The 26,593-nt window shown below is 44.1% G+C and overlaps 1 protein-coding gene across 1 annotated transcript in view; it reads left to right on the forward strand.

Annotated features, from left to right (window-relative positions):
• Nucleotides 1–26,593, forward strand: part of trip12 (thyroid hormone receptor interactor 12) — a 36,223-nt gene that overhangs the window by 7,604 nt on the left and 2,026 nt on the right. Inside the window, exons 6-40 of the mRNA XM_083694849.1 lie at nucleotides 1,311–1,416; nucleotides 2,698–2,834; nucleotides 3,004–3,087; nucleotides 3,219–3,314; nucleotides 5,206–5,357; nucleotides 5,467–5,502; nucleotides 5,596–5,691; nucleotides 5,866–5,958; nucleotides 7,218–7,379; nucleotides 7,493–7,561; nucleotides 9,889–10,054; nucleotides 10,303–10,420; nucleotides 10,569–10,725; nucleotides 10,875–11,028; nucleotides 11,136–11,364; nucleotides 11,492–11,610; nucleotides 11,893–12,097; nucleotides 12,198–12,298; nucleotides 12,417–12,591; nucleotides 13,391–13,532; nucleotides 18,597–18,788; nucleotides 19,012–19,163; nucleotides 21,072–21,229; nucleotides 21,309–21,382; nucleotides 21,491–21,690; nucleotides 21,876–22,003; nucleotides 22,231–22,382; nucleotides 22,577–22,719; nucleotides 22,926–23,082; nucleotides 23,205–23,303; nucleotides 23,439–23,553; nucleotides 23,711–23,865; nucleotides 24,044–24,208; nucleotides 26,184–26,348; nucleotides 26,443–26,556. Coding sequence (XP_083550975.1) covers nucleotides 1,311–1,416; nucleotides 2,698–2,834; nucleotides 3,004–3,087; nucleotides 3,219–3,314; nucleotides 5,206–5,357; nucleotides 5,467–5,502; nucleotides 5,596–5,691; nucleotides 5,866–5,958; nucleotides 7,218–7,379; nucleotides 7,493–7,561; nucleotides 9,889–10,054; nucleotides 10,303–10,420; nucleotides 10,569–10,725; nucleotides 10,875–11,028; nucleotides 11,136–11,364; nucleotides 11,492–11,610; nucleotides 11,893–12,097; nucleotides 12,198–12,298; nucleotides 12,417–12,591; nucleotides 13,391–13,532; nucleotides 18,597–18,788; nucleotides 19,012–19,163; nucleotides 21,072–21,229; nucleotides 21,309–21,382; nucleotides 21,491–21,690; nucleotides 21,876–22,003; nucleotides 22,231–22,382; nucleotides 22,577–22,719; nucleotides 22,926–23,082; nucleotides 23,205–23,303; nucleotides 23,439–23,553; nucleotides 23,711–23,865; nucleotides 24,044–24,208; nucleotides 26,184–26,348; nucleotides 26,443–26,556 — 4,766 coding nt within the window. The remainder of the gene's footprint in view (nucleotides 1–1,310; nucleotides 1,417–2,697; nucleotides 2,835–3,003; nucleotides 3,088–3,218; nucleotides 3,315–5,205; nucleotides 5,358–5,466; nucleotides 5,503–5,595; nucleotides 5,692–5,865; nucleotides 5,959–7,217; nucleotides 7,380–7,492; nucleotides 7,562–9,888; nucleotides 10,055–10,302; nucleotides 10,421–10,568; nucleotides 10,726–10,874; nucleotides 11,029–11,135; nucleotides 11,365–11,491; nucleotides 11,611–11,892; nucleotides 12,098–12,197; nucleotides 12,299–12,416; nucleotides 12,592–13,390; nucleotides 13,533–18,596; nucleotides 18,789–19,011; nucleotides 19,164–21,071; nucleotides 21,230–21,308; nucleotides 21,383–21,490; nucleotides 21,691–21,875; nucleotides 22,004–22,230; nucleotides 22,383–22,576; nucleotides 22,720–22,925; nucleotides 23,083–23,204; nucleotides 23,304–23,438; nucleotides 23,554–23,710; nucleotides 23,866–24,043; nucleotides 24,209–26,183; nucleotides 26,349–26,442; nucleotides 26,557–26,593) is intronic.

The raw sequence follows: 26,593 nt of genomic DNA on the forward strand, positions 1-26,593 counted from the left end.
GTTTACATGTTATTCAAGCATGCTTTGTTATTAACAGTACATAGCTACATTTATTTGCCGATCCTTTTTACGGTAACTGCCAACCTATAGGAGTCTACAAGAGGAGAGAAGGAGGAGCAAACTTGCCATGCCCGCTTGTTATAAGCGACTTTGGATTTGTTTTTTTGCTTGCAAATATTGCAAGTCGCAGGTTGCGCTTTCTTTAGTTTGTTTGTTCTGAACAGCAGCAGCCCGCTGATGTTTGACTATGAATGTGTTGCCAAGAGCGTCTCAAGATAGTCAGAATTGGACTAATTGAAAAAAAATGGCGCTTTTCACCCACTGTGATTGGTGGCTGAGGATTCTAAACAAGGCATATTCTGATATTAATAATCTGACTCCATTTAATTTAATTCACACTGTGCAAAGAATTGTTGAGTTTGGGTTGGAGAGAGAAGAGGAAGAGGAGGAGGGAGAGAGAGAGAGACCACATGGCCTCACAGACCCACAGCTGGAACCACCCATGCTGTCAGTAAACAACAGTAACTCAACTTCAAAGTGAGACAATTCCTCTGTCTGAATGAGTTTACAATGGCCATTTGGCACATTGAGGGAAGGGATTGAAAGACTTGGTTTGTCTGCCTTCACAAGAAAATATGATCAATTCAAGATCAAATGTACTACACATTAATAAATAAATAAATTACACCACACTCAGTTCATAGACTTAATGTAACAGTATGGTACAGGTAGCCTAGAGGTTAGAGAGGCCGGCCAGCAATCGGCAGGTTGCTGGTTCGAGCCCCACTCCAGGAGGGAGCCGGATGCAACTGGAAGGTTACTGGCATCATATCTAAGGTGCCTACCACTGCCGTTGTGCCCTTGAGCAAGGTACTTAACCCCTAACTGCTCCAGGGGCGCTGAATATGGCTGACCCTGTGCCCAGAGCCCTTGGGGGTGTTCTTCTTCTCTTCAACATTCACATTGCACCTGTTACACTAGATGTACTAACAGCTATAAGCGGCCCCACAACAAATGTGGTTCAGTTGTTCACGAACAAACAATTCCTCTAATGATATTGATATGAATAAACTGGTTACCTAGTTCTATGTCATCAAACAATATATTTGTGTGCTGATGTAGGCTTGCTTATTTTTGTTTGTCTTCTGGTCCTGATTGTGGGTGACATTTGACTATTCTTTACTCTTGTCACACACAGTGTACAAATACATTGTAGTCATCTTAGCATGTGTGGGATAAGGAGATGAAAATGGGGGGTCTTTGTGTCTTAAGTGTTTGTGCACTCACTTGGACAATGTTCCCTCCCGCAGGTTTGAGGAAGTCCACTAAGAAGCGCAGCGAGTCTCCTCCAGCAGAGCTCCCCAGCTTTCGGCGGAGCACACGCCAGAAGACCACGGGCTCCTGTGCCAGCACCAGGTACAGTCTCAGCCCTCAACCCCTGTACACACCAGGTACAGTCTCAGCCCTCAACCCCTGTTAGCACCAGGTACAGTCTCAGCCCTCAACCCCTGTACACACCAGGTACAGTCTCAGCCCTCAACCCCTGTTAGCACCAGGTACAGTCTCAGCCCTCAACCCCTGTACACACCAGGTACAGTCTCAGCCCTCAACCCCTGTACACACCAGGTACAGTCTCAGCCCTCAACCCCTGTTAGCACCAGGTACAGTCTCAGCCCTCAACCCCTGTTAGCACCAGGTACAGTCTCAACCCCTGTACACACCAGGTACAGTCTCAGCCCTCAACCCCTGTACACACCAGGTACAGTCTCAGCCCTCAACCCCTGTTAGCACCAGGTACAGTCTCAGCCCTCAACCCCTGTTAGCACCAGGTACAGTCTCAACCCCTGTACACACCAGGTACAGTCTCAGCCCTCAACCCCTGTTAGCACCAGGTACAGTCTCAACCCCTGTACACACCAGGTACAGTCTCAACCCCTGTACACACCAGGTACAGTCTCAGCCCTCAACCCCTGTACACACCAGGTACAGTCTCAGCCCTCAACGCCTGTTAACACCAGGTACAGTCTCAACCCCTGTTAACACCAGGTACAGTCTCAGCCCTCAACCCCTGTTAACACCAGGTACAGTCTCAACCCCTGTTAACACCAGGTACAGTCTCAGCCCTCAACCCCTGTTAACACCAGGTACAGTCTCAGCCCTCAACCCCTGTTAACACCAGGTACAGTCTCAGCCCTCAACCCCTGTTAACACCTCTCTTAGTCTAAGGGGACATTTAGTTGTCTTCTTAACAACACTGAGACATGTACAAAGTCTCACAATACTTAGTGGTATAAGTCGTCTTTATGATGTCCATGAGATGGCGGTTATTATTAGTTTGTTTTGATAAGTGTTTTGGTAAGATATTATTTACTATTTTGGGCTCTGGGAGAGCTGTTTAGTGGACAGAAAACTATGCCCTAAGATGTGGCCATGTTAAACCAGCATGACTGATTGTGAACATGCTTGTTGTCAGGACCTGTGCATGTTGTCACACAGGTGTGTGTGACTGTGAACAGTACTTACATTATCACACAGGGAGGGTGAGATATGGGGATGACAACTTGCTTTTTAACGGAAAATCACAGGGAATGTTGTGTGCTGCCTAGTGTTTGACTGTTGGCTGTGTGTACTGTAGTTGTGTGCAGTGCTGTAACTCACCATTCTCATCTATTCTGTTTCTCTCCTCTCTCTGACCAGTCGGCGAGGCTCAGGCCTGGGCAAGCGCGGGGCAGCCGAAGCTCGCCGACAGGAGAAAATGGCAGACTCTGACAACAACCAGGACGGGGCCAACTCCTCGGCCGCTCGTACAGACGAGGCACCACAGGGGGCTTCAGGTACCTATGAGAAACCACCTTTGGTGATTGTGTATACTTGGGCTTTATGTAGAGTAAAACATTTGTAATTTTGTACCAGATCCTGGTGTAGCTTTCCACAGGTCTAGCCTCTCCACACATTTAAAAGAATAATTTTGAATCCCAGACTGTCTTTATTTTTGAATCTCAGCCTCTAGCTCAGTGGCTGGAGCTGTCGGAATGACCACCTCTGGAGAGAGTGAGTCAGATGACTCTGAAATGGGCAGACTGCAAGGTATGGTGATCACATTATCTTTCATTAGATTATAGGTGCATATCGGTTCACACCTACACTAGACTTTTCGTAAGGTTATTGATATTTCCTTTTCTCTTCAGTTGTTTAACTGTTCACGGTTTTCCCCGCAGCCCTGCTTGAGGCCAGGGGTCTTCCGCCACACCTCTTTGGGCCCCTGGGGCCCCGCATGTCGCAGCTTTTCCACAGAACCATAGGGAGTGGAGCCAGTGAGTACCTCTTCACCTGTGTGTGTGTGTCACTATCACATCTAGGGGTGTTACAGTAGGAGATTTGGACGGGATGATAACCTTCATGCTTCAAGTGCCCCGGTAACCACGGTTACATTTATTTTTTATTACGGTTTTACCCTAGTTTTAAAAAAAGTCTACTGTGACATCTAAAATAATTTCTCAAACAAAATAATACACGTGGACTGGAAGAACGGTCTTTTAATTGCAATAAATTCTTTGTTCAGAAAAATACAAAATAATCAATGAAATATGCCATTTTCAGTGCACAGTTGAGTTTATTGCTTACGTTGAGGAGGGGCTCTCTGGAAGCTGGAGGACTTTTTATTTTTTAAACACCTGTAACAGCCATTACCTACAGCCTTGAATCCTAAAAGGTAGCCATGTACATCACCAAAGATACAGGGATCCCTCTTTAAGCTGTCATTGTGAATCTTCAGACAGTCACAAAACGCTGAATTCATTAAGGAACATCATAACGCTTTCAACACACACGCACTGCACACCCCCCCTCCGAGACAACGTTCGCTAACGGTTACACCTATAGCACCTGCAGTTTGTACACAAACATAAAACACAACACACAGGACATTTCGGGAAAGTTATTTGGGTGTTGCAGGGTGGAATACCATCACAACTGTGTACTCCTCATAAAATCTAATTGCTATGGAGTAAATTAAGTTGTTTACCTTATTTAATTTTTCTATACTGCCTAATTCTGTTTTTATGTCTGTCCACGTTTTCCGTATCGTGGAAGGATTTTATTTGAGGAATCGTTTCAGCCCTACTGTTAACTATTCAGAGCAGAGGAGCCTACTCAGCAGCCTATGCTATTGTCCTATCCTTTACCAATCCAGCTGAAATCTAATCTAAACCCTGACTTCTGTCTCGATGAAATTTCACACTTTTCTGTTATAGGTGTCACGCCTATTATGAAAATACCGCTAAAACATTTCCCCCGTTTCTCTGCATTGTCGTGTATAAAAGCTGCCCATTTCACAGATAAGAGCTTCATTTAGACGGTAGAGAGAATGCGTGATGACTACAACCAATGGTGTGAGACCAGATACATATATTTGTAAAACACAAGATGGTCCAAGTTATATCTTGATATTTAAACAATTCCCTCTCTTCACCTCACCGTTATTCCTGACCTGATCTGCTACTCTCTCTCCTTCTACTCTACCGCAAAACCTTTGTGTTCCACAAACTGCAGTTCGCTTTAGGGCAAACATTATCTAGGGACATTAAGTTTTTATTGTTATGTACTATATATTCATATTCTGATCATTGTAATTTCACCTGATCATACTGCGTACACGAGTTCACGCACTTAAATCTGTTTTTGCGGGGCTGCTGGAACACTTGAGCAATGAGTAGAGCGTCGCATATTCCATCTGATATTGCTTGCGTTGTGATTGGCAGTTATCAATAGATCATAACATGTAAATTAAAAATAGTTTATCAAGTTCAAAAAGTAGCTGATAATGAGTTGGTAGTCAGCTTCTTGGCTCCTCGCTTGTGGAACACACTGGTATTTAGATTTAGCAGTAACACAGTTTAGCAAAATATACTGGCACATTGAGCAGTAACACCGGTGAACCGATAACCTTACGGGACGGGATGTAAATCCTTTCAGTATGATAACCTTAGAGCTTGACACTGGTTTACCGTAGAACCGGTGCACCGTGACATCCCTAATCACATCACCTTTATCTGTGTGCATGACATTTCTAGGGAGATCATATATTGAGTTCACTTCGGCATTCTCCTCAAGCTCTCCACCCACATTATCCGAGTGTGTGCTGACTACCTTCCCACTTTTGGGTATTCGTATTACGAACTTAGTTGCCTACTTGCGCCCCCTCAGGCTCCAAAGCTCAGCAGCTTCTGCAGGGCCTACAGGCCACAGGCGACGAGTCCCAGCAGCTCCAGGCAGCCATAGAGATGTGCCAGCTGCTGGTGATGGGCAACGAGGAGACACTGGGAGGATTCCCTGTGAAGAGTGTGGTTCCTGCTCTGGTGAGTCTTCCTCTCAGCAGACCCTGCTCCAATCCTATCCTCTTAGCCTGTAGTTGCTGTGCACTTGGTCTTAGACAGTGTCATTAATCCTCTGAACTCCTCCTTACAGATCACGTTGTTACAGATGGAGCACAATTTTGACATTGTGAGTATCACTGCCTTATTTTGTTTGCTTTGTGGTTATGCTTGTGAAATGTGTGCTCTGTATCTCAACCTATATACTTCTCCCCATACACAGATGAACCATGCCTCCCGTGCTCTCACATATATGATGGAGGCGCTGCCTCGATCCTCTGCTGTGGTTGTGGATGCCATCCCTGTTTTCCTGGAAAAGGTAGGGCATCGACTCAGGTTACCGCAAGTGAACACATTGCGTACTTACTGAACACATGGTGTTCACACCATGTGATTTTTCTTTCTCCAGGATTCGTTGGCATGTTCAATCTTTATTCACATGTGGTCATAACCCTCTGTATATGCTAAGGCTTGCACCACTCTCTGCCTGCAGCTTCAGGTGATCCAGTTCATTGACGTAGCGGAGCAGGCACTGACTGCCTTGGAGATGTTGTCAAGGCGACACAGCAAAGCCATCCTGCAGGCTGTAAGTATTGCTCTCTCACACCTGTTGCTCTGTATGTATAGCACTGTTATCAGCTCTGCTCCCTACCTGTCTCAGGGGCTCACCTGCCCCCACACTCCAGTGCTGACAGCCAGTGGAGGATATAGGACGGCTGTAAAGTGATGCACAAATCTTCTATTAAAGTCTCACTCCAGCCAACTTCAATTGCTCTTACAGTTGCAAACTTTTCCTAGAAACAGCCATGTGATGTTCTTTTTTGTTAAAAATCGCCACAATGCATAAAAAACAGCTATCTTTTGCCTACATTTCTCAGAAAAACAGATCAAGCCGACTGGCTGAGCGTGGTAATATCATTCATGTCTTCACTGAATATTCAGCATGAACGTAACATTACCAAAATCACAATGGGCTACAGCAGCAACAACTAGACTTCTAACCATCCAAAACAAAGAAAACTACCACAATACATCTATGTCCAAGTGAACAACATGGCCTGCTAGCTTATACCTAACGGTCAATGTATCAACACTTCATGCTTCTCTCCTCAAATTGACCATTGATCGATTTGATTGCTAGCTATTATGAATCGTGCCGGTGATGCTGAAGCACCAATCCATTTTCATTGCAAGTTTCTGGTTGTTAATACAGGCCTAACAAATCTCTGGAGTGGGAACATTCCATGTCACCATGCCATTGATGCGTTCATGCCATTCCAGTAGCTAATTAAACTGACCCGTGACTCAAGTCAGCAAAAGATGACTTGATAACATCACACTTGTTATAGGCACAATTGCTATGGGCTTCTTTTCAAAGCTGTTTGTTTGTTTTAAGCTGAATGGACATTTGAATGTATCTTTCATTGGTAGTTTATAAGTAGCTAGCGAACATGAAAATGTTCGGCCACCTGCAGCCTTTTTGTGCCAGACATGGGAGGGATTAGGAAACTGAGAACACGTTATTGGCAGAGAGGTAATGAACAAGCAATGTGTAGAAAGGTCATCCTCTGCAAATCCAAACCGAGCAATTCAGACTCAGGACAGATCCTTGTATTTTCAAATAAAGCTCTATAGACAGCAATAATGTAGATTTTTCAAACTTTGTTAATGCTAATTTTATCTGCTTTGGTCCATATGTGAAATGTTAACTATGAATTGTAGCTATTTTCACACATTTGAGGGTCAGATCTCTCTACTGCTCACAGATTTAAAGCTGAACTTGTTTCTATGTACAGTATGTCATTAGTATCCTTGAGTCACTCTCTGGTCTTGTCTCCTGTGCAGGGCGGACTTGCTGACTGTCTGCTGTACCTGGAGTTCTTCAGCATTAATGCTCAGAGGAATGCCCTGGCCATTGCGGCCAACTGCTGTCAGAGCATCACCCCAGACGAATTCCACTTTGTCTCTGACTCTCTACCGCTGCTGACCCAGAGACTCACTCACCAGGTACCCGCTTGCACGTAACATACCCTGTTATTTTATTGTCGACATTAGGATTGGTGGTGCTGTCAGTGGCATGTTACCCGTCTTATCTAATGTGTACATTTTCCCTTGTATAGGATAAGAAATCCGTCGAAAGCACTTGTCTCTGTTTCGCCAGACTCGTGGACAACTTTCAACATGAGGAGGTAGGTGAAGTTCTCTGTAGGTCTATGTTGTGTCTACACCATGTTGCCTCTTCATTCCTCCCCTCAATCAAATTTTCAATCAAATTTATTTGTATAGCACTTTTTAGATAGTCGTCGTGCTTCACAACAGAAAGAATACTAAACAATATAAACATTAAATACAAACAATATGATCTAACACCAAACCATAGACCCCCCAAAAGTAAGCCAAGGAGGAAGTAACCTTGAGAGGACCCAGACTCCAGGGGGTACCCAACCTCCTGGCTGATCAGGTGCTGAACAGTAAACTAATGTGGAATGTGATGTGGTCCATAGTGAAGGGCAGGTTCCTGGTGGGACCCGGGTGGAGCGGCAAGGACCAGGATATAGGGTGGAGTGGACCCTATATTCAGGAACTGGAGTGTAGTTTTGAGGGGCCCAGAGCCCCTCAGACAAATAAGCAGAATACAAGATTAGAGGCTGTTGTAAACTGAAAAACGGATGCATTAAACAGTAAGAGAGAATCAGAATAAAGCAGGTGGCCTGAGGCAGGGAAGATGGACCCCGAGATGGGCTGCATCTGCTGCCTGGGCCTCCCAACCTGTACCAACTCAGTAGAGGGGCCAACACCGATGCAGGGCACCCCCTGCCCACAGATGATGACTGCAGCCAGACCCGGATAACGCTCGGGGCAACCACCCTCGCCCCCAATCTGTGTAGCCCATGCCACACGCCTGCATGAGGATGGATGCATGGAATCGCCCCCAACAGCCACTAGACCAGGGGTATCCAACCTTTTTGACCATGAGAGCTAATTTAAATAAATGAAAGATGTTGAGAGCTGCTCATTTTTTCCCTTTGATTGAATTAATGACACTGCATGTTCAGCTTGCAAAAACACATTCTCCTACTATTCTCTCCTCTCAGAGGGTTGACACCACATGCTCTCCTCTCCCCTCCTCTCTCCTTTCTGTAAAAGACAAGTGGCAGACGGGGAAATAATAGTTAATAAACAACTTTTAGGCTTCCAAATGAACTATTCATCTGTATTGAAATTCTGATGTTAACATTAAATGTATATTTACCTGGCTAGTTAGGGGGTTGATGCTGCATGCTGTCCACCGGAGCTTTGTAGTTTGGAGTTTATCCAGACAGGTTTACTCTGATCCAGTCAGCCAGGTGTTCATCAGTGAGGTGTGTTCTATGTTTTGATTTGTTGAAGTTCATGTAAGAGAAGCTGGATTCACGCAGGTATGTTGAGCCAAACAAGGAAGCTGGCTTCTGTGCAGATATGCAGATGTTGGTGTATTTTCCATTATCAACAAGGCTCCAAAAAACAGGGGCAGAGATGCGATTTGAGTGCCACATCGTTTTGCTATGTTATTATTTCCTGCTCCATGTCTAGCATCCACATCAAAAGCTTCACTCAATGTTCTTGTGGTCTTTAAACAATGTCTCGGCGATGAGAGTCTGAGGCATTTTTGACAATACTACTGTCGGTAAACTTTTTGTTCTTGGCCAAAAATGTGCTGCTTTAAACGAGGCCTCCGTTTTTAACCACTGGTTTGGTGAATAAAGACTGTAGTTTCTGTAATTGCGTCTTGAGCTCTCTCAACTTCTGAGCACGCAATGCACTTTCTGCTGGGAAATCAAACTAAAATCTTTTGTGTCGTCTTGTATAGTGGTGCTCAACATTACCTCTTTTCCCAACAGCAACGGCAGTGTTTGACACAACAAAATAAAAACTCATTCTCCCACTCCTGATGAAAATTATGTTTTTTGCATTTTGACTGGCACTGCCTTGACATTCATGTTCAAATGAAATTGTCTTTTGCTAGTTAGCTTAAAACTGCTCCACGGCGCTTTCACTGTTTTTCCTAAGTTCAAAAGACTGCAAAGTACGCAATTGATTTTTTTTACTGGTACCCCAGTAACCACCCAGCAAGCCAGCCCCCAAGCAGAGACAGCAAGGATGGTTTATCGCCGGGCTAAGACTGGTCGTAAAACACTGACTAAAGAGATGAGTTGAGCCTAGATTTGAGACTGAATCCGACTCCTTAACATGAATCGGAAGATTATTCCAGAGATGGGATGCTCTGTAGCAAAATGCTCTGCACTAATCTCTTTGTGTCTTGTGAATGAAGCGCACGTGAAGGTTTATATACGGCTGAAGGAGGTCGGCAAGATACGAGGGAGCGAGTCCACGTAATGCTTTATAGGCTAATAATACAATTTTAAAGTGTGCTCTTGCTTTAATCGGAAGCCAGTGCAAAGACGCATTACTGGAGTAATGTGATCATACTTTTTGGTTCTAGTAAGTCACTGATGTTTAATCTGTGAACCAACAGAATCTGCTGCAGCAGGTGGCCTCACGGGACCTGCGGACCAACATTCAGCAGCTATTGGTGGTGACCCCTCCTGTGCTCAGCTCTGGGATGTTCATCATGGTGGTGCGCATGTTCTCCCTCATGTGTTCCAACTGCCCCTGCCTGGCCGTGCAACTCATGAATCAGAGTGAGTGTCTCACACACAAAAACAACATTTGTGCTTTTTTTTTGTTGTAGGTGCATAGATGCAGGTACAGGAATTATTTGAAAGTTGCCTATAGGTACATCTTAAGTAATCGGGTGATAGTACATGTAACAACCTCCTAAATACCAACTATGGTATACAGTTTGCAGGATTTAGTTCTCAGCATGGATATAAAGACTCTAGAAAGAACAACTACGTTTATTACACTTTTGATTTTTTTCTGTTTTAAGACATTGCAGAGACACTGCGCTTCCTCCTGTGCGGCGCATCAAATGGTAGCTGTCAGGAGCAGATAGACCTGGTGCCCAGGAGCCCCCAAGAGCTCTATGAACTCACCTCCCTCATCTGGTAAAGCACTGTCCACTTCATCCTCTCCTACCCCCTCAAACAACCATTGCTGTATTGAGCAGCCTCTTGCCAATATGACCATACAGTAGTGCTAAATCTGTAGATCTTACTGTAACCATTGACAACTGTCTTATTGGTGATCCTACAGTGAGCTGATGCCCTGCCTGCCCAGAGAGGGCATATTCGCAGTGGACGTAATGCTAAAGAAGGGCAGTGCTCAGACTACAGAAGGTGCCATCTGGCAGTGGAGGGATGACAGGGGGCTGTGGCACCCATACAACCGTATCGACAGCCGCATCATTGAGGTACAGATATGTCCTTTCTCTATGTTGTGGGGGAATATTCTGTGATGAACACTAGGTTCCAGACTACGTCAGAGTGCCGTGAGATGTTTGCCTTGCTTATCTCACTGTGACACTAACGTCAGGGGGTGCGTGATTATCTCCCTCTCCAGACGGCCCATCAGAATGGAGAGGATGAGATCAGCTTGTCCACCCTGGGCCGTGTCTACACCATCGACTTTAACTCTATGCAGCAGATCAACGAAGACACAGGAACAGCACGCGGGATCCAGAGGAAACCCAACCCTTTAGCCAACCCCAATACAGGTGAGACAGACCCCCTAATGCCTATAATCATCTAAGCAACCAATCAGGTTAACTCAGTAAACTGGATGGGCTGTTTTTGAGGGGAGTTTTCTGTGTTTGTGCCACAGGGGGCCATCAGGAGGTGAGGAGGGAGGATGCCCGGGCACAGCTGATGAAGGAGGACCCTGAGCTCGCCAAGTGCTTCATCAAGACCCTGTTTGGAGTTCTGTACGAGGTGTACAGCTCTTCGGCTGGTCCCGCCGTCAGACACAAGTGCCTTCGAGCCATCCTCAGGATCATCTACTTCGCTGACGCAGAGCTGCTGAAGGACGTGTTGAGGAACCATGCTGTGTCCAGGTGAGTTTACACAGGCACTTGTAGCAATTGCTGACAAGTGATTTAGAACAGGACAGAAAAAGCACAATGTGTTGTTTTTTTTTAATAAATTTTTTATAAACATTATGGTGTTTGTTTCCTCATGCAGTCACATCGCCTCCATGCTGTCCAGTCAGGACCTAAAGATTGTAGTGGGCTCTCTGCAGATGGCTGAGATTCTAATGCAGAAGCTGCCGGATGTCTTCAGCGTCTATTTCAGAAGAGAAGGTAATGGATCCATCCTGCCAGGCCTGCATTTCGTCTCTACAGTGGCTGACCTATAATGATTTAAAACAAGTACACTCAGCTGAAACATGGCACAATTATAGCACCCAGCATTGAGAACTGCTGTTAGAGAGAGGGCCTGCTCTGCTTATGATACATCCTCCAGCACAGTGTAATGTTGCATATATTCAAGCTAAACCCTAGCAGTGAGGAGATGGAACATCATGGTGAATGAACCCGCTTTCTGACCACAGAGCTGTATGTCTTGTTTTTTCTCCTCCACAGGCGTGATGCACCAGGTGAAGAACCTGGCTGAATCGGAGACCTTCCTCACCAGTCCCCCTAAGGCCTGCACTAGTGGAACTGCCAGCCTGTGCACCACTACTATCAGCACAGCGTCCACTACATCAGCTACCAATGCCACACCCGACCTGGGCTCGCCCAGCTTCCAGCACAGCATGGACGACTCACTCGATCTGAGCCCACAGGGGTGAGAGACCACACACACTAAACACAATAAAGGACACACACACACACACACACACATGCTTCCCCATAGGACAAAATGTTAATCTCTCCCCTTCCCCAAGGCGATTAAGTGATGTGCTGAAGAGAAAACGGTTGCCCAAGAGGGGGCCCAGAAGGCCCAAGTACTCTCCTCCCAGGGACGATGACAAAGTAGACAATCAGGGTAATTGTTCTCATTACGCTCTCAGTAACTCTGGATGCAAATGATGCTTAAAGCTATCATCTTAATATCAATGGTCTATTTTTCTTGAAGTTAGACTTAATATTCTCTCATTCCACAGCCAAGAGTCCTACCACCACTCAGTCCCCCAAATCATCCTTCCTGGCCAGTCTGAATCCCAAAACCTGGGGCAAACTGGGAGCCCAGACTAACAGTGCAAACTCTGAACCCTCTCGCACGGCGGGGGTGAGTGGCCTGGCACGTGCCCCACCCAAGGACTCTGTCTCCAACAACAGGTATGATGATTATGTAAGGGATATCAACAACGAGCAAGGATGTGAACTCTACTGTGCCTTGGGCCATTGTACACCTCCATGTTGTGGATTATTTCCCCATGAGTGCACACCTTGGAGTTGATTATCCCGCTTATACCACAGCTACTAAAACAAAAATAGTTCAACCATTTGTTTGTCTCACGCTAGTTTGTAACTAGGGCTAACGTAGCTGCTATACTGGGATGCAGTGTATGTGAAATCTGTAAAGTCCCCATAAGCGCAGTAATGTAACCTGCTACACCAAAAACATGAACCGTTCCATGCATGGATGCAGAATAACTGTCCCTCCAGTCTGTTTCTGCGTGGAGTTTGAAATTGATCTATTCCTGACTTTGAACGTGTTGTTTTATGTTGAGAGCCCTGTCAAATCTGAATATCTTCCCAGTTTGGGGTTGTCCTTAACCTCCAAACATAAACGAGGACTGTATTTCAGTTAAACAGAGTTTTTCAAACAGGTACCTCTATTGTATGCATCTACTGCTAATGTCAATGTTTCTATTACATTATCATACTATGAAGCTGAGTGAATGTTTTTAAGCGTCCAAAAAGCATTGAAACCTATAATTTTGACTTTCTAGTCACTCAGTCAGTAGAAGCCCTGCTTCAATTCAAAGTGCATTAATAATACTGGAACTACTTCGTAGCTGTCTGGTTATTGAAAAATAAAGTACACTCTAGAATCACGTATTCACCCAAGCTGTGGTATAATGTGATTATGATGATGATACTGGTTCATGATTTAAAGTGGTATTTTTTTCAGGGATAAAATAAAAGCTTGGATCAAAGAGCAGGCCAGCAAGTTTGTGGAGCGCTACTTCAACTCTGAGAATGTGGACGTCACAAACCCTGCACTGAATGTACTCCAGAGACTCTGCACAGCAACAGAGCAGCTATGCCTGCAGGTACACTAATCATCCTTCTTGTCATTGAACTCAATGTATGGTTTAGAGCCCTGCGCGGGACTGTTTTCTTCATCCCGCTCCCGCCCGCTCTCACTGAATTTCTGACCATTACCGCCCGCGACCGCAAGGTGCGTGTTACACTCCCGCCCGCTCCCGCAGTGTGTATGTCCACTCCCGCCCGTGTCCGCAAAACTCTGAGAATTTCTGCCCGCACAATAATAGAGATGCATTGATTTTGTGTCTTCTCCCATCCCGCAGGAGAAAACACGTAATTTTATAGGCTATTAATAAAGAGATTCATGGGGTTGTTTGTTTGTTGATCTCCATTGTCGCTAGCCTAGACTACATCCCGATCACGCAGTGGTTTTTTTTAGCCGCCCGTTCCCGCCCGCAGCAAAGTTCAAACCGCCCGCTCCCGCGAGATTTGCGTTGGGTCCCGCGAGACCCGGCGGGACCCAATCCCAATGCAGCCCTCTAGTATGGTTCATAGGAGGTGTTTGAGAGATGGTATGAAAGTGTGTCGCAGGGCTCCAGAGTGCAACCATTTGGTTGCGTTTTGCGACTATTTGACTTTTGCTATGTGAGTAAAAGTAAATTGTTGGTCGCACGAGATGCGAACTGCAAAATCTGAGAGTGCTTATTAGCCTATGCAATGTTTTTATAACACAACATGTTTAATATTCATTCAGCCCTTTCGTCACTGAGTGAGCCTAGACCTCAGCCAAAACATTGTTGCTCATTTCCCTTGACAAGTCACCTTTAGAATCGCCACTATTCTCCAGTAGTTTTGATCTGAAAAAAAACAAAACAGTAAAATCCTTAGGCCTACAAGAAAACAACTCTGCCACTATAATAAATTGCTACATTGCGATGTTGGGTAAGGAAAACTACAGATTGACCAATCTCACACTGCCTCGAACTGCTCAAAGTGCATATCTGTCCAATCTTTGAGAAACGAGAATGGGTCTAAATTATGGTATCAAAAACTCTGTGATGATACTGAATAAAGTGCTGCCATTCACAAGCACCCGCCACAAGGAAAATGTAGGACTACTCGCATTTAGAGTTTGGCAGGTGTTAATTTCGGACCCAAGTTGTGGCAATACAAGGTTATTGTATAGCGGAGGCTTGCACCAAAGCAGCACAAAATGTCTAGTAAGAAAATATATTTAGCTTTTCTCTTGAGATCTCATGATCTGTAGTGCCTTACAGTGGTCCGGTATTTAATACTAGCACCCTGACATTGCAGCGGGGTACACCTCAATGCTGCTGCTGCAGCGGACACACAGTGTGAAGTGCTGCCGAAAGCCACCACAAGGTGGTGACGAGCTGTGAAGGATGTTTGAAAAGAGAATGGTTTGTCAGCTTGGATGCTTGCCTTATCAGATTGGCAAAATCAAGATTATTATAGTAGCTCATGAACTGCTAAAATGAAAAGTGGAAATGGTTTAAATATCAGGTTATTTTAAGGAGGACCAAGCAATGGAGCCAACTCCTATCTACTCTCATACCGTCATCACACATTCTCTCACAGATAAAGAGGGAAATGTTTTAGCGCAGTCTGACATGAATAAGCAAGTCGGCTTTAATAATGTAAACCATTGATAACAGAATGAAGTTAGGAATTTTCATGCGAGACAGGAGTAAGGATTTTGGGTTTCAGTGGGATTGAGGCTGGATAGAAAAGTAGCCAACAGTTGTCATTAAAAACCGATGTCTTAAAAAAACAAATATAAATGTTATCAAAAATGTAAAACCGTCATAGGGTGCTGTCTCCCGGGTAGCTCAGTACAGAACCCCCGACCAACCTCAGATCTTGTTATGGATCCTCAGCCTGAGGGGTCTTACCCTGTCAGATGCTGACTGGTCCTATGTAGGTTGGTGTCGATTAGATTCACTCCGCTGTTAACGGTCTACATCCCATAGTTCCTCCCATATCTTCCTCTACCCACCTCAGCTGAACTGAAAAATCTCCCCAAACCTAAAAACTGTACACAGAAGTGGGTAGTCTCTATGGTTAACGACCGCTCTAATCTTATGAGTGCCAGTTGGTGTGGTTGCGAAGGATAATTTACCCAAAGGAGGTAATAAGAGGTCAGATATAACCCTTCAGATCCTAAGATGTATTATGCACAGTAGTCTATAATATTTTATGTTACCAGGAGGAGGTAAAAGGATTATGAGGGATGGAATGACTAAAAAAATAAATAATAATAATAATAAAAAAATATAAAAATTAAAATTGAGAATACTGTTCCTTTAAATGCAGGTTAAATTCTTTAATGATGGCTTAAAACATTACAGCATTACAGGCAGAGTGATTATATGGTAGAATGCTAGTATTCAAAAATGATAAAAATTAGAAAAGAATAAAACCTATCAGTCTGTTCCTACTCTGCCTGTGAAATTTAGAGAAGGCCCAGTGTCACTTGATCAGAGCGTAGCTGGTACATCTATCCGCCAGAGCTGTTGTTATATAAACAAAGGTCCGCCAAGGTCCTCCGTTGTACTAGTGTGGCGGGGCCGACAGTCAGGATTCAATCAGAGTGTGAGCTTTGGACAAGGAGATCCTCCTGCTCGGTTGCTAGAGTATGAAAATCTCCAGTTTCCACTCAGGGGTAATCTTCAACACACTCACTCCTGCTCCGGTCCTTCAGGTGTTACGCTCCGCAGCGGGGAATGACCGTTGTACTGCTCCAGGGAGCTCTTTTTATAGTTTGCAATGGGGCTTTCCTTTACCCCCACCCTTTCTTATCTAATTCATTACGTCAGGCATTGAATTCGATCTAGTTCTCAGTCAAGCATAGAATTCTATCTAATTCATTACGTCAGCCTGAATTCGCATTCATGCTTAGTCATGGGCCTAAGGGCACCTGTTGTTATGTCTACTAGACATACTTAACACTCTCCTGCTCAAACTGGACTCAAGGCCACTTCTTATTGTGGACTTCTGCAATTCTTTTCTATTTTCGTAACATAATAATCTAGGCCTTTCTCAAAGTTAACATCTAGTACATATGGTATACAATTATCATTAGCCCACATGAATTATACAGCAAAACATTAGTATGATGGCCTACTTCAGCAATCATCTCTGAGTAGGAATTATACAGTCAAACATTAATACATTTGGTTGCCTACTCCAGTATCAGTTAAACCGTTATCACTACGAGGTCCAACCAGATATGTTGACCCGGAGTCATACACTATCTTTATAATTTCTTTTGTTAAGTTTTGCCTTTTGCACATACTTGAACTCATTTATCATTAACCTATTGTATATTTGACTCAACTTATCATAAATCAGTTACACACATTTGAATCAACTTGTCAGTTACACTTTTGAATCAACTTATCATTAATCAGTTACACACATTTTGAATCAATTTGTCATCAATTAGTGGTTATACACTTTTGATTCAACTTGTCATCAATCAGTTACACATCAAACTGGGTCATTTCATAGATCAAATCAAGGAAGGACACTTCTCCTCCATAGGCCATTCCTGCTGAGCTTAACTGGGTAACGTTGGGAATGGTGTTTAGGCCGGGAAAAGGCCATACTAATCTCGCCCTCGGCGACAGTGCGAACGTCCACATTTTCAGCAAGGGTAACCTTCTCTTGTTCACACAATGTAATAATAAGAATAATCCATTTATTCAATCAAAGATCTTTCTATCATAACTGATTATATTATATTTAAACATGATTTAATATTTGTGGGATATTAAATACAAGTGTACCAGCCAGTGATAACTGACAAATTAGCAGTAAGCCTATCTGTAACTATCTTGCTGTAAAATGGAATTGATAACAGTTCTCTAAAATATGCAACATTTTGGCTACAGTATAATCAATGTTTGCATTTACAAACTTCTTTGAACTAAAATAATTTGTTACATGAAGAACAGCAATGGAATTGTATCTCTAACAGACTGTAATGGCTAGATTAATTGTCATGCTTGTTTGTTAATCGGAAACAGGAGCTGAATCAAAATGTGTAGCCTACAGATCATGAATGTCACACGTCAACAACTGCCCAAGCAATTATATGACACCTATATAAAAGTACTTCATTTGTTCTCAACTGTGATACATGATATGATGGACAGGGGTGAAAAAGAACAGTCAAATACAGACAGTAGGCAACTATAAATGACTTGTTAGGTACATAGATTAGAAAATATAATTTGTTTCATTCTCGTCATTGCACATGGCATATAACCATTTTTGATTGATTCATGAAAGCTCTCATTTCAATCATGTGAAATACATTCAATATGTATCAAAATTATTGACAAAAACTGCGCTCTTTGCTTTGTGAGCATGCTGTGTCCACATAGCCTACTGCTCAAATGCGTGATAATCAACTGAGAAACATTATATCGCAATAAGTTAATGGTATGCAATTTCGTGAACACACATTCCATGTCTGACATAATTTTAGGAAGTGTCCAAGAAGACATGATTTGTTCTAAATTGAGGTTTATCCAAGGACATATTTTCTAATTTCTCTGACCAGACAATAATTTGTCCTTTTCCAACTTGAAACAACAACTCATGAGCTACTCTTCACATAATTCATCAGGCGGCAATGTTTGTAAACACACTAACACACTGTAAGCATATCCATTATGCTCAACAATGCCACCTGGTGATTGTTTAGCTGAGGTGAATGACCTGAAATAAAACTCACTAGTGCAGTTGGCCTACTGTATTTAACATTTTCATATGACTTGTCTTGACCTATACTGTCAGTGTTATGTAAATAGGTGATGTAGCATGTAATGTTTTTCTGTATGGGTTTGTGAATAGTAAGACCACTGTAATGACAAGACTGATTGATTGAATGATTAGCACACACAGCACAAGTTGTCTGTGAATGCAATGGCAAGTTCATTTCTAAGATGATTAGCCTGCTAATTTTTTCTATTCCGTGACAACATTTTGGTGCGACCAAATCTTGTGCAGGTTCCACCAAATTAAAATGTGAGAAAATCTTAGTCTGGAGCCCTGGTGTGCCAGTGCACATGTACTCATGTTATTTACCGGCCCCCCCCCAGATGGATGGAGGTGTGGAGTGCCTTGTGGATATCTGCAGTATTGTCTCTGAGTCAGACGTATCATCATTTGAGATCCAGCACAGCGGGCTGGTCAAGCATCTGCTGCTCTACCTGACCTCCAGCAGTGACAGGGACCTGGTCAGCCGTGATGTCAGGCTCAAGAGGTTCCTGCACGTCTTCTTTGGCTGCCCGGTGAGAGAAGAATGCCTTGCTCATGCACTCTACATTTACAGCCAAGCTGTCAGACAATGTTTAGACATTGAAATGTCTAATGTTTAGACATGAAACATGTTTGTGGCCTTCATTGAACTATGTTTGACAGTCATTCATAGTTTCTCCCCTCTAGGTTTTTTTTTTTAGAACGGTTTAAGAAGCCATGTTTGAGCATGTCTTTCCTGTGTTTTGTGGTGTCAAGGTTCCTGGGATGGAGCCTACAGGTCGCCTGGATCCGTCTGAGAATGGACCTCTCCTTGCTCTGGTGCACAAGATGAACAACTGCTTGAGCCAGATGGAACAGTTCCCTGTCAAAGTGCATGACTTTCCCAGTGGCAACGGCAATGGGAGCAGGTCAGCACTGCCCTACATATACAGTGCCTATAGAAAGTCATCATACCCCTTTGAAATAGTTACTATATTTGTACAGCCTGAAATCAAAACCCATTATTTATTTTTTTCTAGCTTCATGTACAAATTTAGCCATTTAGCCAAAAAGGCGACAGTTCTGAAAATGTATAAAAAATGAAAAACAAGAATAACGGTTGGAAAAGTCATCAGTCTCCTGATTTTAATACTTTGTAGAGCCACCTTTTGCTGCAATTACAGCCATCAATCTGTTTGGATATGTCTCTACTAGCTTTGCACACCTAGATTGGAGAATATTTGCCCATTCTTCCTTGCAGAATTGTTCGAGTTAGTCAAATTCCGTGGTGAGCAGCGATGGACTGCTCACCACATCCACAGGTTTTCTATCGGATTTAAGTCAGGGCTCTGACTTGGCCACTCAAGGACATTCACCTTTCTATCCTTAAGCCACTGCTTTTGGCGGTATGTTTAGGATCGTTGTCGTGTTGGAAGGTGAATGACCTGCCCATCTTCAGCTGTCTAGCAGAGGGACGCAGGTTGTCCTCAAGAATTTGGGTGTACTTGGCAGCATCCATTTTCCTTTCAATCCTGACCAATTGCCCAGTCCCCGCTGAAGAGAAACATCCCCACAACATAATGTTGCCACCACCATGCTTCACAGTAGGTATGGTGTGTTTTGGGTGGTGTGCTGTGTTTGGTTTTCGCCAAACATAGCGCTTGGAGTTCAGTCCAAAAAGTTCAATCTTAGTCTCGTCTGACCATAAAACCTTTTTCCACATGGCAACAGAATCTTCCAGGTGTGGCACCTTTTCAGAAAAGGCTTCTTTCTTGCTACCCTGCCATACAGGCCAGCTTTGTGTAAAGCTTGTGAGATTGTTGTCACATGCACAGACAGACCAGTCCCAGCCATAAAGACTTGTAAGTCCTTCAAAGTTGCCTTTGGCCTCTTGGTAGCTTCTCTGATCAATGTCCTCCTGGCTCGGTCATCCAGTTTGGACGGACGGCCTGATTTAGGCAAGGTGTTGGTGGTGCCATACGCCTTCCACTTCTTAATGATGCTCTGAACGGTACTCAGAGGGATAGTTAAAGCCTTCAAAATCTTTTTATAGCCTTCACCTAACTTGTGCCTTCCTACAACTTTATCCCGGAGGCCTTTTGAAAGTACTTTTCCAACCATGGTGAATTCTTTGCAGAACCATGCACTTCTAGTAGTGGAATCCTCAAGAAACAGCTGGTTTTATTCTGAAGTAATAAAAAAATAAACCCCACTACAATTGATGTCAGGTGGGGGGCAATTAGCCTGGTGTTTGATCTGGAAGTTGATTGGTTGCACCTGAGCAAGTTTATAATGGTATACTCTAAGGGGCTGATCACTTAACCAAAACCAGTTAGTTCACTAATTAATTGTTAATAATTGTCCAGAATAAAAAAAAAAAAAATGAAAATAATATTTTGACGCTTTGATGATGAGGGTTATAATGTGTACATACAGCTCAAAAAAGTTAGATTTGATCTATTTTAATTTCCAGGGTGTAATGTGACAAAAGGTAAAGATTTCACAGGGTATGATGACTTTCTATAGGCACTGTACATTTACCTGCCCATCTCTGCTCTATATCCCTCTTACCTCATTGTTGGACCCAGCCCTGTGCCCACCTAAGGGGGGAGAGAAAAAAGAGACAGCAATATGAGCAGCTGTCCAGATCTGCTGTATTCTAGTCTATGATATGGACATCTGAATGTGGGTTATACTATACCTCATTCTCATACATGATCTCCTAAAGTCCTGGGCCTGTAATGTTTAAACATGTGGAGCAAAAGTCCTTGGTAGGGCTTGCCTCGGTGTAGTGTGCTTTACTGTAGTGTGCCTGTATGTGTGTCTGTCTCCATCAGAGGGTCTCAGGCACTGAAATTCTTCAACACACACCAACTCAAGTGTCAGCTACAGAGGCACCCAGACTGCACCAATGTTAAGCAGTGGAAGGGCGGCCCTGTGAAGATTGACCCACTGGCCTTGGTCCAGGCCATTGAGAGATACCTTGTTGTCCGAGGTGAGGACTGTTAACATTGAGTGATGGTAATCAATGTGGTTACAAGGTCAAGTTGCTCAAGGGGATTTTGTATGTGCAGGTTATGGACGAATCAGAGAGGAGGACGAGGATAGTGATGATGACGGTTCGGACGATGAAATTGACGAATCACTGGTGTGTGTCTTTGCCTTTTCACCATCCTTGCAAATACCTTACATACCAGATAGTGTTTTGCTCTGCCATGATTTGTGACCTCTAACTCCAATCTTGCTCCCTGACCAGGCGGCCCAGTTCCTAAACTCTGGGAGTGTGCGTCATAGACTGCAGTTCTATATCGGTGACCACCTGCTACCCTATAATATGACAGTGTACCAGGCCGTGCGGCAGTTCAGCTTGCAGGCAGAGGAGGAGAGGGAGTCCACTGATGACGAGGCCAACCCGCTTGGACGAGCTGGCATCTGGACCAAAACACACACCATATGGTACCCTTCACTCTGGCTACTGCACACCACTGTCACTGTAGACAGAGGGTGAACAAACACAACTAATTGGCATGGATGCCATACTCTTGTTGAGCTCAAACAAACAAGTACCCCACACACACTCAGGTGAGTGACAAACCCCTCCCTGGCTTGTATTTGTGACAACACTCTTTATTTCCTATCAGGTATAAGCCAGTGAGAGAGGATGAGGATGGCAGCAAAGATGCAGTGGGAGGGAAGAGGGGCCGAGCACAGACTGCCCCCACCAAAACCTCTCCACGCAATGCCAAGAAACAGGACGAGCTGTGGCATGGTAGGAGTCTCCTTAGCACTCAAACGTGGTGTCTACAGCCCTCCAAAGACACTGGTTCTACTGGTTTCTTTTGTAGAACAATTATTTTCTCACACACACAATGAATTGGGGAGAGATTACACCAGTTGGCTAATTGTAATTACTACCTTCGAAACAAATGCTACCTGTCTAAATCAAGTCGTGTCTTGTACTGCATGTCTGAGCTGTGAACCCTGCTCCCCCTGCAGATGGTGTTTGTCCCAGCATCGCCAACCCCTTAGAGATGTACCTAATTTCGGAGCCTCCAGAGACCATGACCTTTGATGACCCCTCTCTGGAAGTCAACCTGCTGCTGAGGGTTCTGCACTCCATCAGTAGATTCTGGTTCTACTTGTACGAGGTGAATATCCTGCTAACCTGCACAACATATGCTCCTGTATCAGATATTTTACCACTGGGTGTCATGCCTAGTTAAGTTGGAGAACTTGTTGATAAGTCAAGTCTTTTTTTGGCTTCTGTGAGAGAAACAATGGTAGAGGGCCTCTCTATGCATCAATGCCTCTCCCTCCTCTGAGTTGTTACGTTGTCTTTCAGAATGCTGTTTGTAAGGAGATCATCCCCAACAGTGAGTTCATCAACAGCAAGCTGACTGCCAAGGCCAACCGGCAGCTGCAGGACCCTCTGGTCATCATGACCGGGAACATCCCCACCTGGCTGACTGAACTTGGCAAGACCTGGTACTGATGGCACCATTTTAAACTTTTAAGTGAAGAGGCAAAACACATAGGCCCTCTAGCTTTTTATCTCAAATAAAATGTGGTGCAAGGAATTAATCTGAAATGCATGCCTAGGGAGAACTCAAACAAATGACAATACCTCAAACCTCCTACCCAATACCATTTAATAACTGCTTTTCATTCTCTCCTCTCTCTCTACCCCCCAGCCCCTTCTTTTTCCCCTTTGACACACGGCAGATGCTCTTCTATGTGACAGCATTTGACCGTGATAGGGCCATGCAGCGCCTGCTCGACACTAACCCTGAAATCAACCAATCAGACTCTCAGGACAGCCGAGTGGCGCCTCGTCTTGACAGGAAAAAGGTTATTGTGATAAACATTTTTACAGCTCTGGCATGATGATAAGAGTGGTGTCCACATTTTACCAGCAGCTTTCTGGACTTCTTTACCTTTCATTAACTCTCTCCCATTCTCTCTCTTTCCAGCGAACGATAAACCGTGAGGAGTTGCTGAAGCAGGCGGAGTCTGTAATGCAGGACCTGGGGAGCTCAAGAGCCATGCTGGAGATCCAGTATGAAAATGAGGTATATCATAACCCATGTTCAGATATCCATATCATAGACTAGAATACAGCGGATTTACCATGGGGCAGCAGAGAGTCAGGGGCGGCCTGGACAGCTGCTCATGTCGCTGTCTCTCTCTCTGCTCTCCCTCCTCAGGTTGGCACAGGGCTGGGTCCCACTTTGGAGTTCTACGCCCTGGTCTCCCAGGAGCTCCAGCGAGCTGACCTTGGGTTGTGGAGGGGTGAGGAGGTAACCCTATCCAACCCCAAAGGTATGACCCCAACCTTCTGGGCAATGGACATTTGACTAGTTATATTAAAGGGCATTTTATGCTTAAGAACCTGTGTGTTGGAGGCTCAGCTTGTAACTAATCTATCTTTTCCTGAATCCCATATTATTTGTTTATTTTCCCCTCTCCCCCTCCATAGGAAGCCAAGAAGGGACCAAGTACATGTTCAGCTCCAGGGGGCTGTTTGCTGTTCCCTTTGGCAGGACAACCAAACCGGCACACATCGCCAAAATCAAAATGAAATTCCGCTTCCTGGGCAAACTTATGGCCAAAGCCATCATGGACTTCAGACTGGTAATGACTTGGGTTTCATTGACAGACTTATCTGTATCCGCTGTAAATGTGTCCAGTCCTCTTACGTATTCGGCCTTGGAGCTGTGGTTAGTGCTTTTACACTAACCTGAAGCCCTCAGTGAACCCCCCTCCCCCTCCTCCCTACTGCTCTAACGGCCCTCTCATCCACTGCTTCTAGCTGGACCTGCCCCTAGGGCTGCCCTTCTACAAGTGGATGCTAAGGCATGAGTCCTCTATCAGCTCTCATGACCTGGTCAACATCGACCCTGGCGTGGCCAAGTCCATCCAGCACCTGGAGGACATCATCCGCCAGAAGAAGAGGCTGGAGCAGGACCGCTCACAGGTGCGGGGGTCTCCACAATCCTCATCCTCCACATTTTATACTCCCATACTCCAACACTATTGCAGTTCTGTCTTTAATGATGTGTGTACAGTGCCTATAGAAAGTCTACTCTCCCTTTCAAAATGTTCACCTTTCGTTGCCCCAGAGCCTGGAATCAAGGGTTTTCCCCAGGATTTTTGAACAGCGTGACGCCGGATTCATGTCAAAATGCGCAAAAAATACAGCTAAAACGCAGAATTCACTGAGGAACATTGTAACGCTTTCACTTTTGCTTTAGATATTATCTGTATTGTTAGATATAACTATATTGTTGGCGATCAAAGATAGTTACTCTATCATTATTAAATATATAGTTTAATTTGCCTTGTAATGTGTACATAGTGGCGCCGCAAAGGTCACAGTGTGGTGCAGCGCCACTTTTTCATTCTTTGGGGAGAACCCTGCATTCAATTAGGATTTTTTACCACTGATCTAAACAGCTTACTGGAAACTTTCAAAGTGAAAAAAGTTATAAACATTTTAAATAATTTATGCATTAAATGAAAAACAGAGAAGACCTGTTTGCAGAAGTCTACGCCCCCATTTGCCATGGTTCAAAAATTAGCTCAAATGCATACATTTTTTCAAGTTACTCAATAAGTTGAATTGAGTGCAGTGATAACAGTTCAGACTTTTTTGGGATGTATAACCTTGTCTTTGCAGGGTCCCTCTTTGTAATAGGAATCAATTGCATACACTGTTGATCAGGTTGTCACTACAAACTGAACCAATGGCGACTGAACCAATGGAAACTTAAACAAATCAACGAAGTTGAATGGCTGAGAAGGAAAAGCACAGTCGATAGGATATCATCATCCCAAATCTAAATTTGTCTATATAACCAAGTGCCAAAAGGAATCCCTTAATTGGAATCATAATTCATCATAATTGTTTTTGCAACAATGAATTCAAGTGATAGAGCAATGTTTTCTCTGTAGCGATCGGGAAATAGATCCCTTGAAAGAAATATTTTATTTTACAAACACTGTTTTGGAAAGTTCTCTCTAAAATGTCTTACCCAGTACTTGTATAAAAACCAAATATGTTACTGACCAGGGGTGTGGGGAGTGGACTCACCATTTTTCACCTTTCTGTCTCTGGTGGCTGCCTCTTCGAAATGTAGAAACACAACAACTAATGTCTGACACTGCAACTATTTTGTGGGTTTATATTATTATTAGGGAGGATGTTTGGAACTTCAAACTGATGGTGGTGGTAGATTTCTGACAAATGTGTACACCCTGCTCCTTGAACAAAAGTAATCAAGGGGGCAGCTGCTCTTGGTGCACAATGCACACGCTTGCATCGTGGAAATTATAGGGCCCTACCTTTTGTCATCTGGTTTGAATCAAAAACTTTTTTTTTTTTTTTTGATACAGCCTATGCCATGATCCGATTCAACTTGTCACTTTAAACTGGTTTACTGACTGCTACACTCAAAACTCTCTCTCTCTCTGGTGACCGTAGCAGGCTAAGCGTTTTCCACATTGTCACTGATCAAGCCTTGCGCATACTATTTTATCAATTTAATAAACGCCAGTGCCTGCGCTTGGCAGATGTAATGGCTAATAACGGTATGGCTGGTTTGGCGGGAATTACACCAGTGTAAGCTTGCACTGGGGAGTTTGTCAGGATCAATGAAATTTGCTGAGTTGGTAGTGACCTAGTAATTCTGAAAGTGTCCAGTAGGCTGTGTAGATCAGTGGCGGGAAAAATCCTAATTTCATGTATTTCGATTCCAGGCTCTGGGGCAACAAAAGCTGAACGTTTTGAAAGGGGTGTAGAACATCATTGTATACTCAGAATTATTTCAGAGAGAGATCATATTGTTCTTCAGCAATGTTCTTCAGTTCTGAATTTTCACATTCATAAATATTATTAAACCTTCCTCTGTCCTTTCTCTCCTCCATCTGTCTTTCCCTTTCCCCTCTGCCAGACAAGGGAGAACCTGCAGCAGGCACTGGAGAGCCTTAACATGAACGGCTGCTCTGTGGAGGACCTGGGCCTGGACTTCACTCTGCCGGGGTTCCCCAACATTGAGCTCAAGAAAGGAGGAAAGGATGTCCCTGTTACTATCTACAACCTTGAGGAGTACCTCAGGGTGGGTGTCCCACAAATCAAGGCACATGGACAGACACGCACAAACCCACACACTCTTCTTGTTATGAAATTGACTATGTCCCCCCTCTCTCCAGTTGGTGGTCTATTGGACACTCAACGAGGGTGTGTCTAGACAGTTTGAGTCGTTCCGGGAAGGATTTGAGTCAGTCTTCCCCCTGCACCACTTGCAGTATTTCTACCCAGAGGAGGTGAGTACTGCCCCCTTTAGATATTTTAAGTTGTCTC

The sequence above is a fragment of the Argentina silus genome (genome assembly GCF_951799395.1).
Source record: "Argentina silus genome assembly, chromosome: X".
Lineage (NCBI taxonomy): Eukaryota > Metazoa > Chordata > Actinopteri > Argentiniformes > Argentinidae > Argentina > Argentina silus.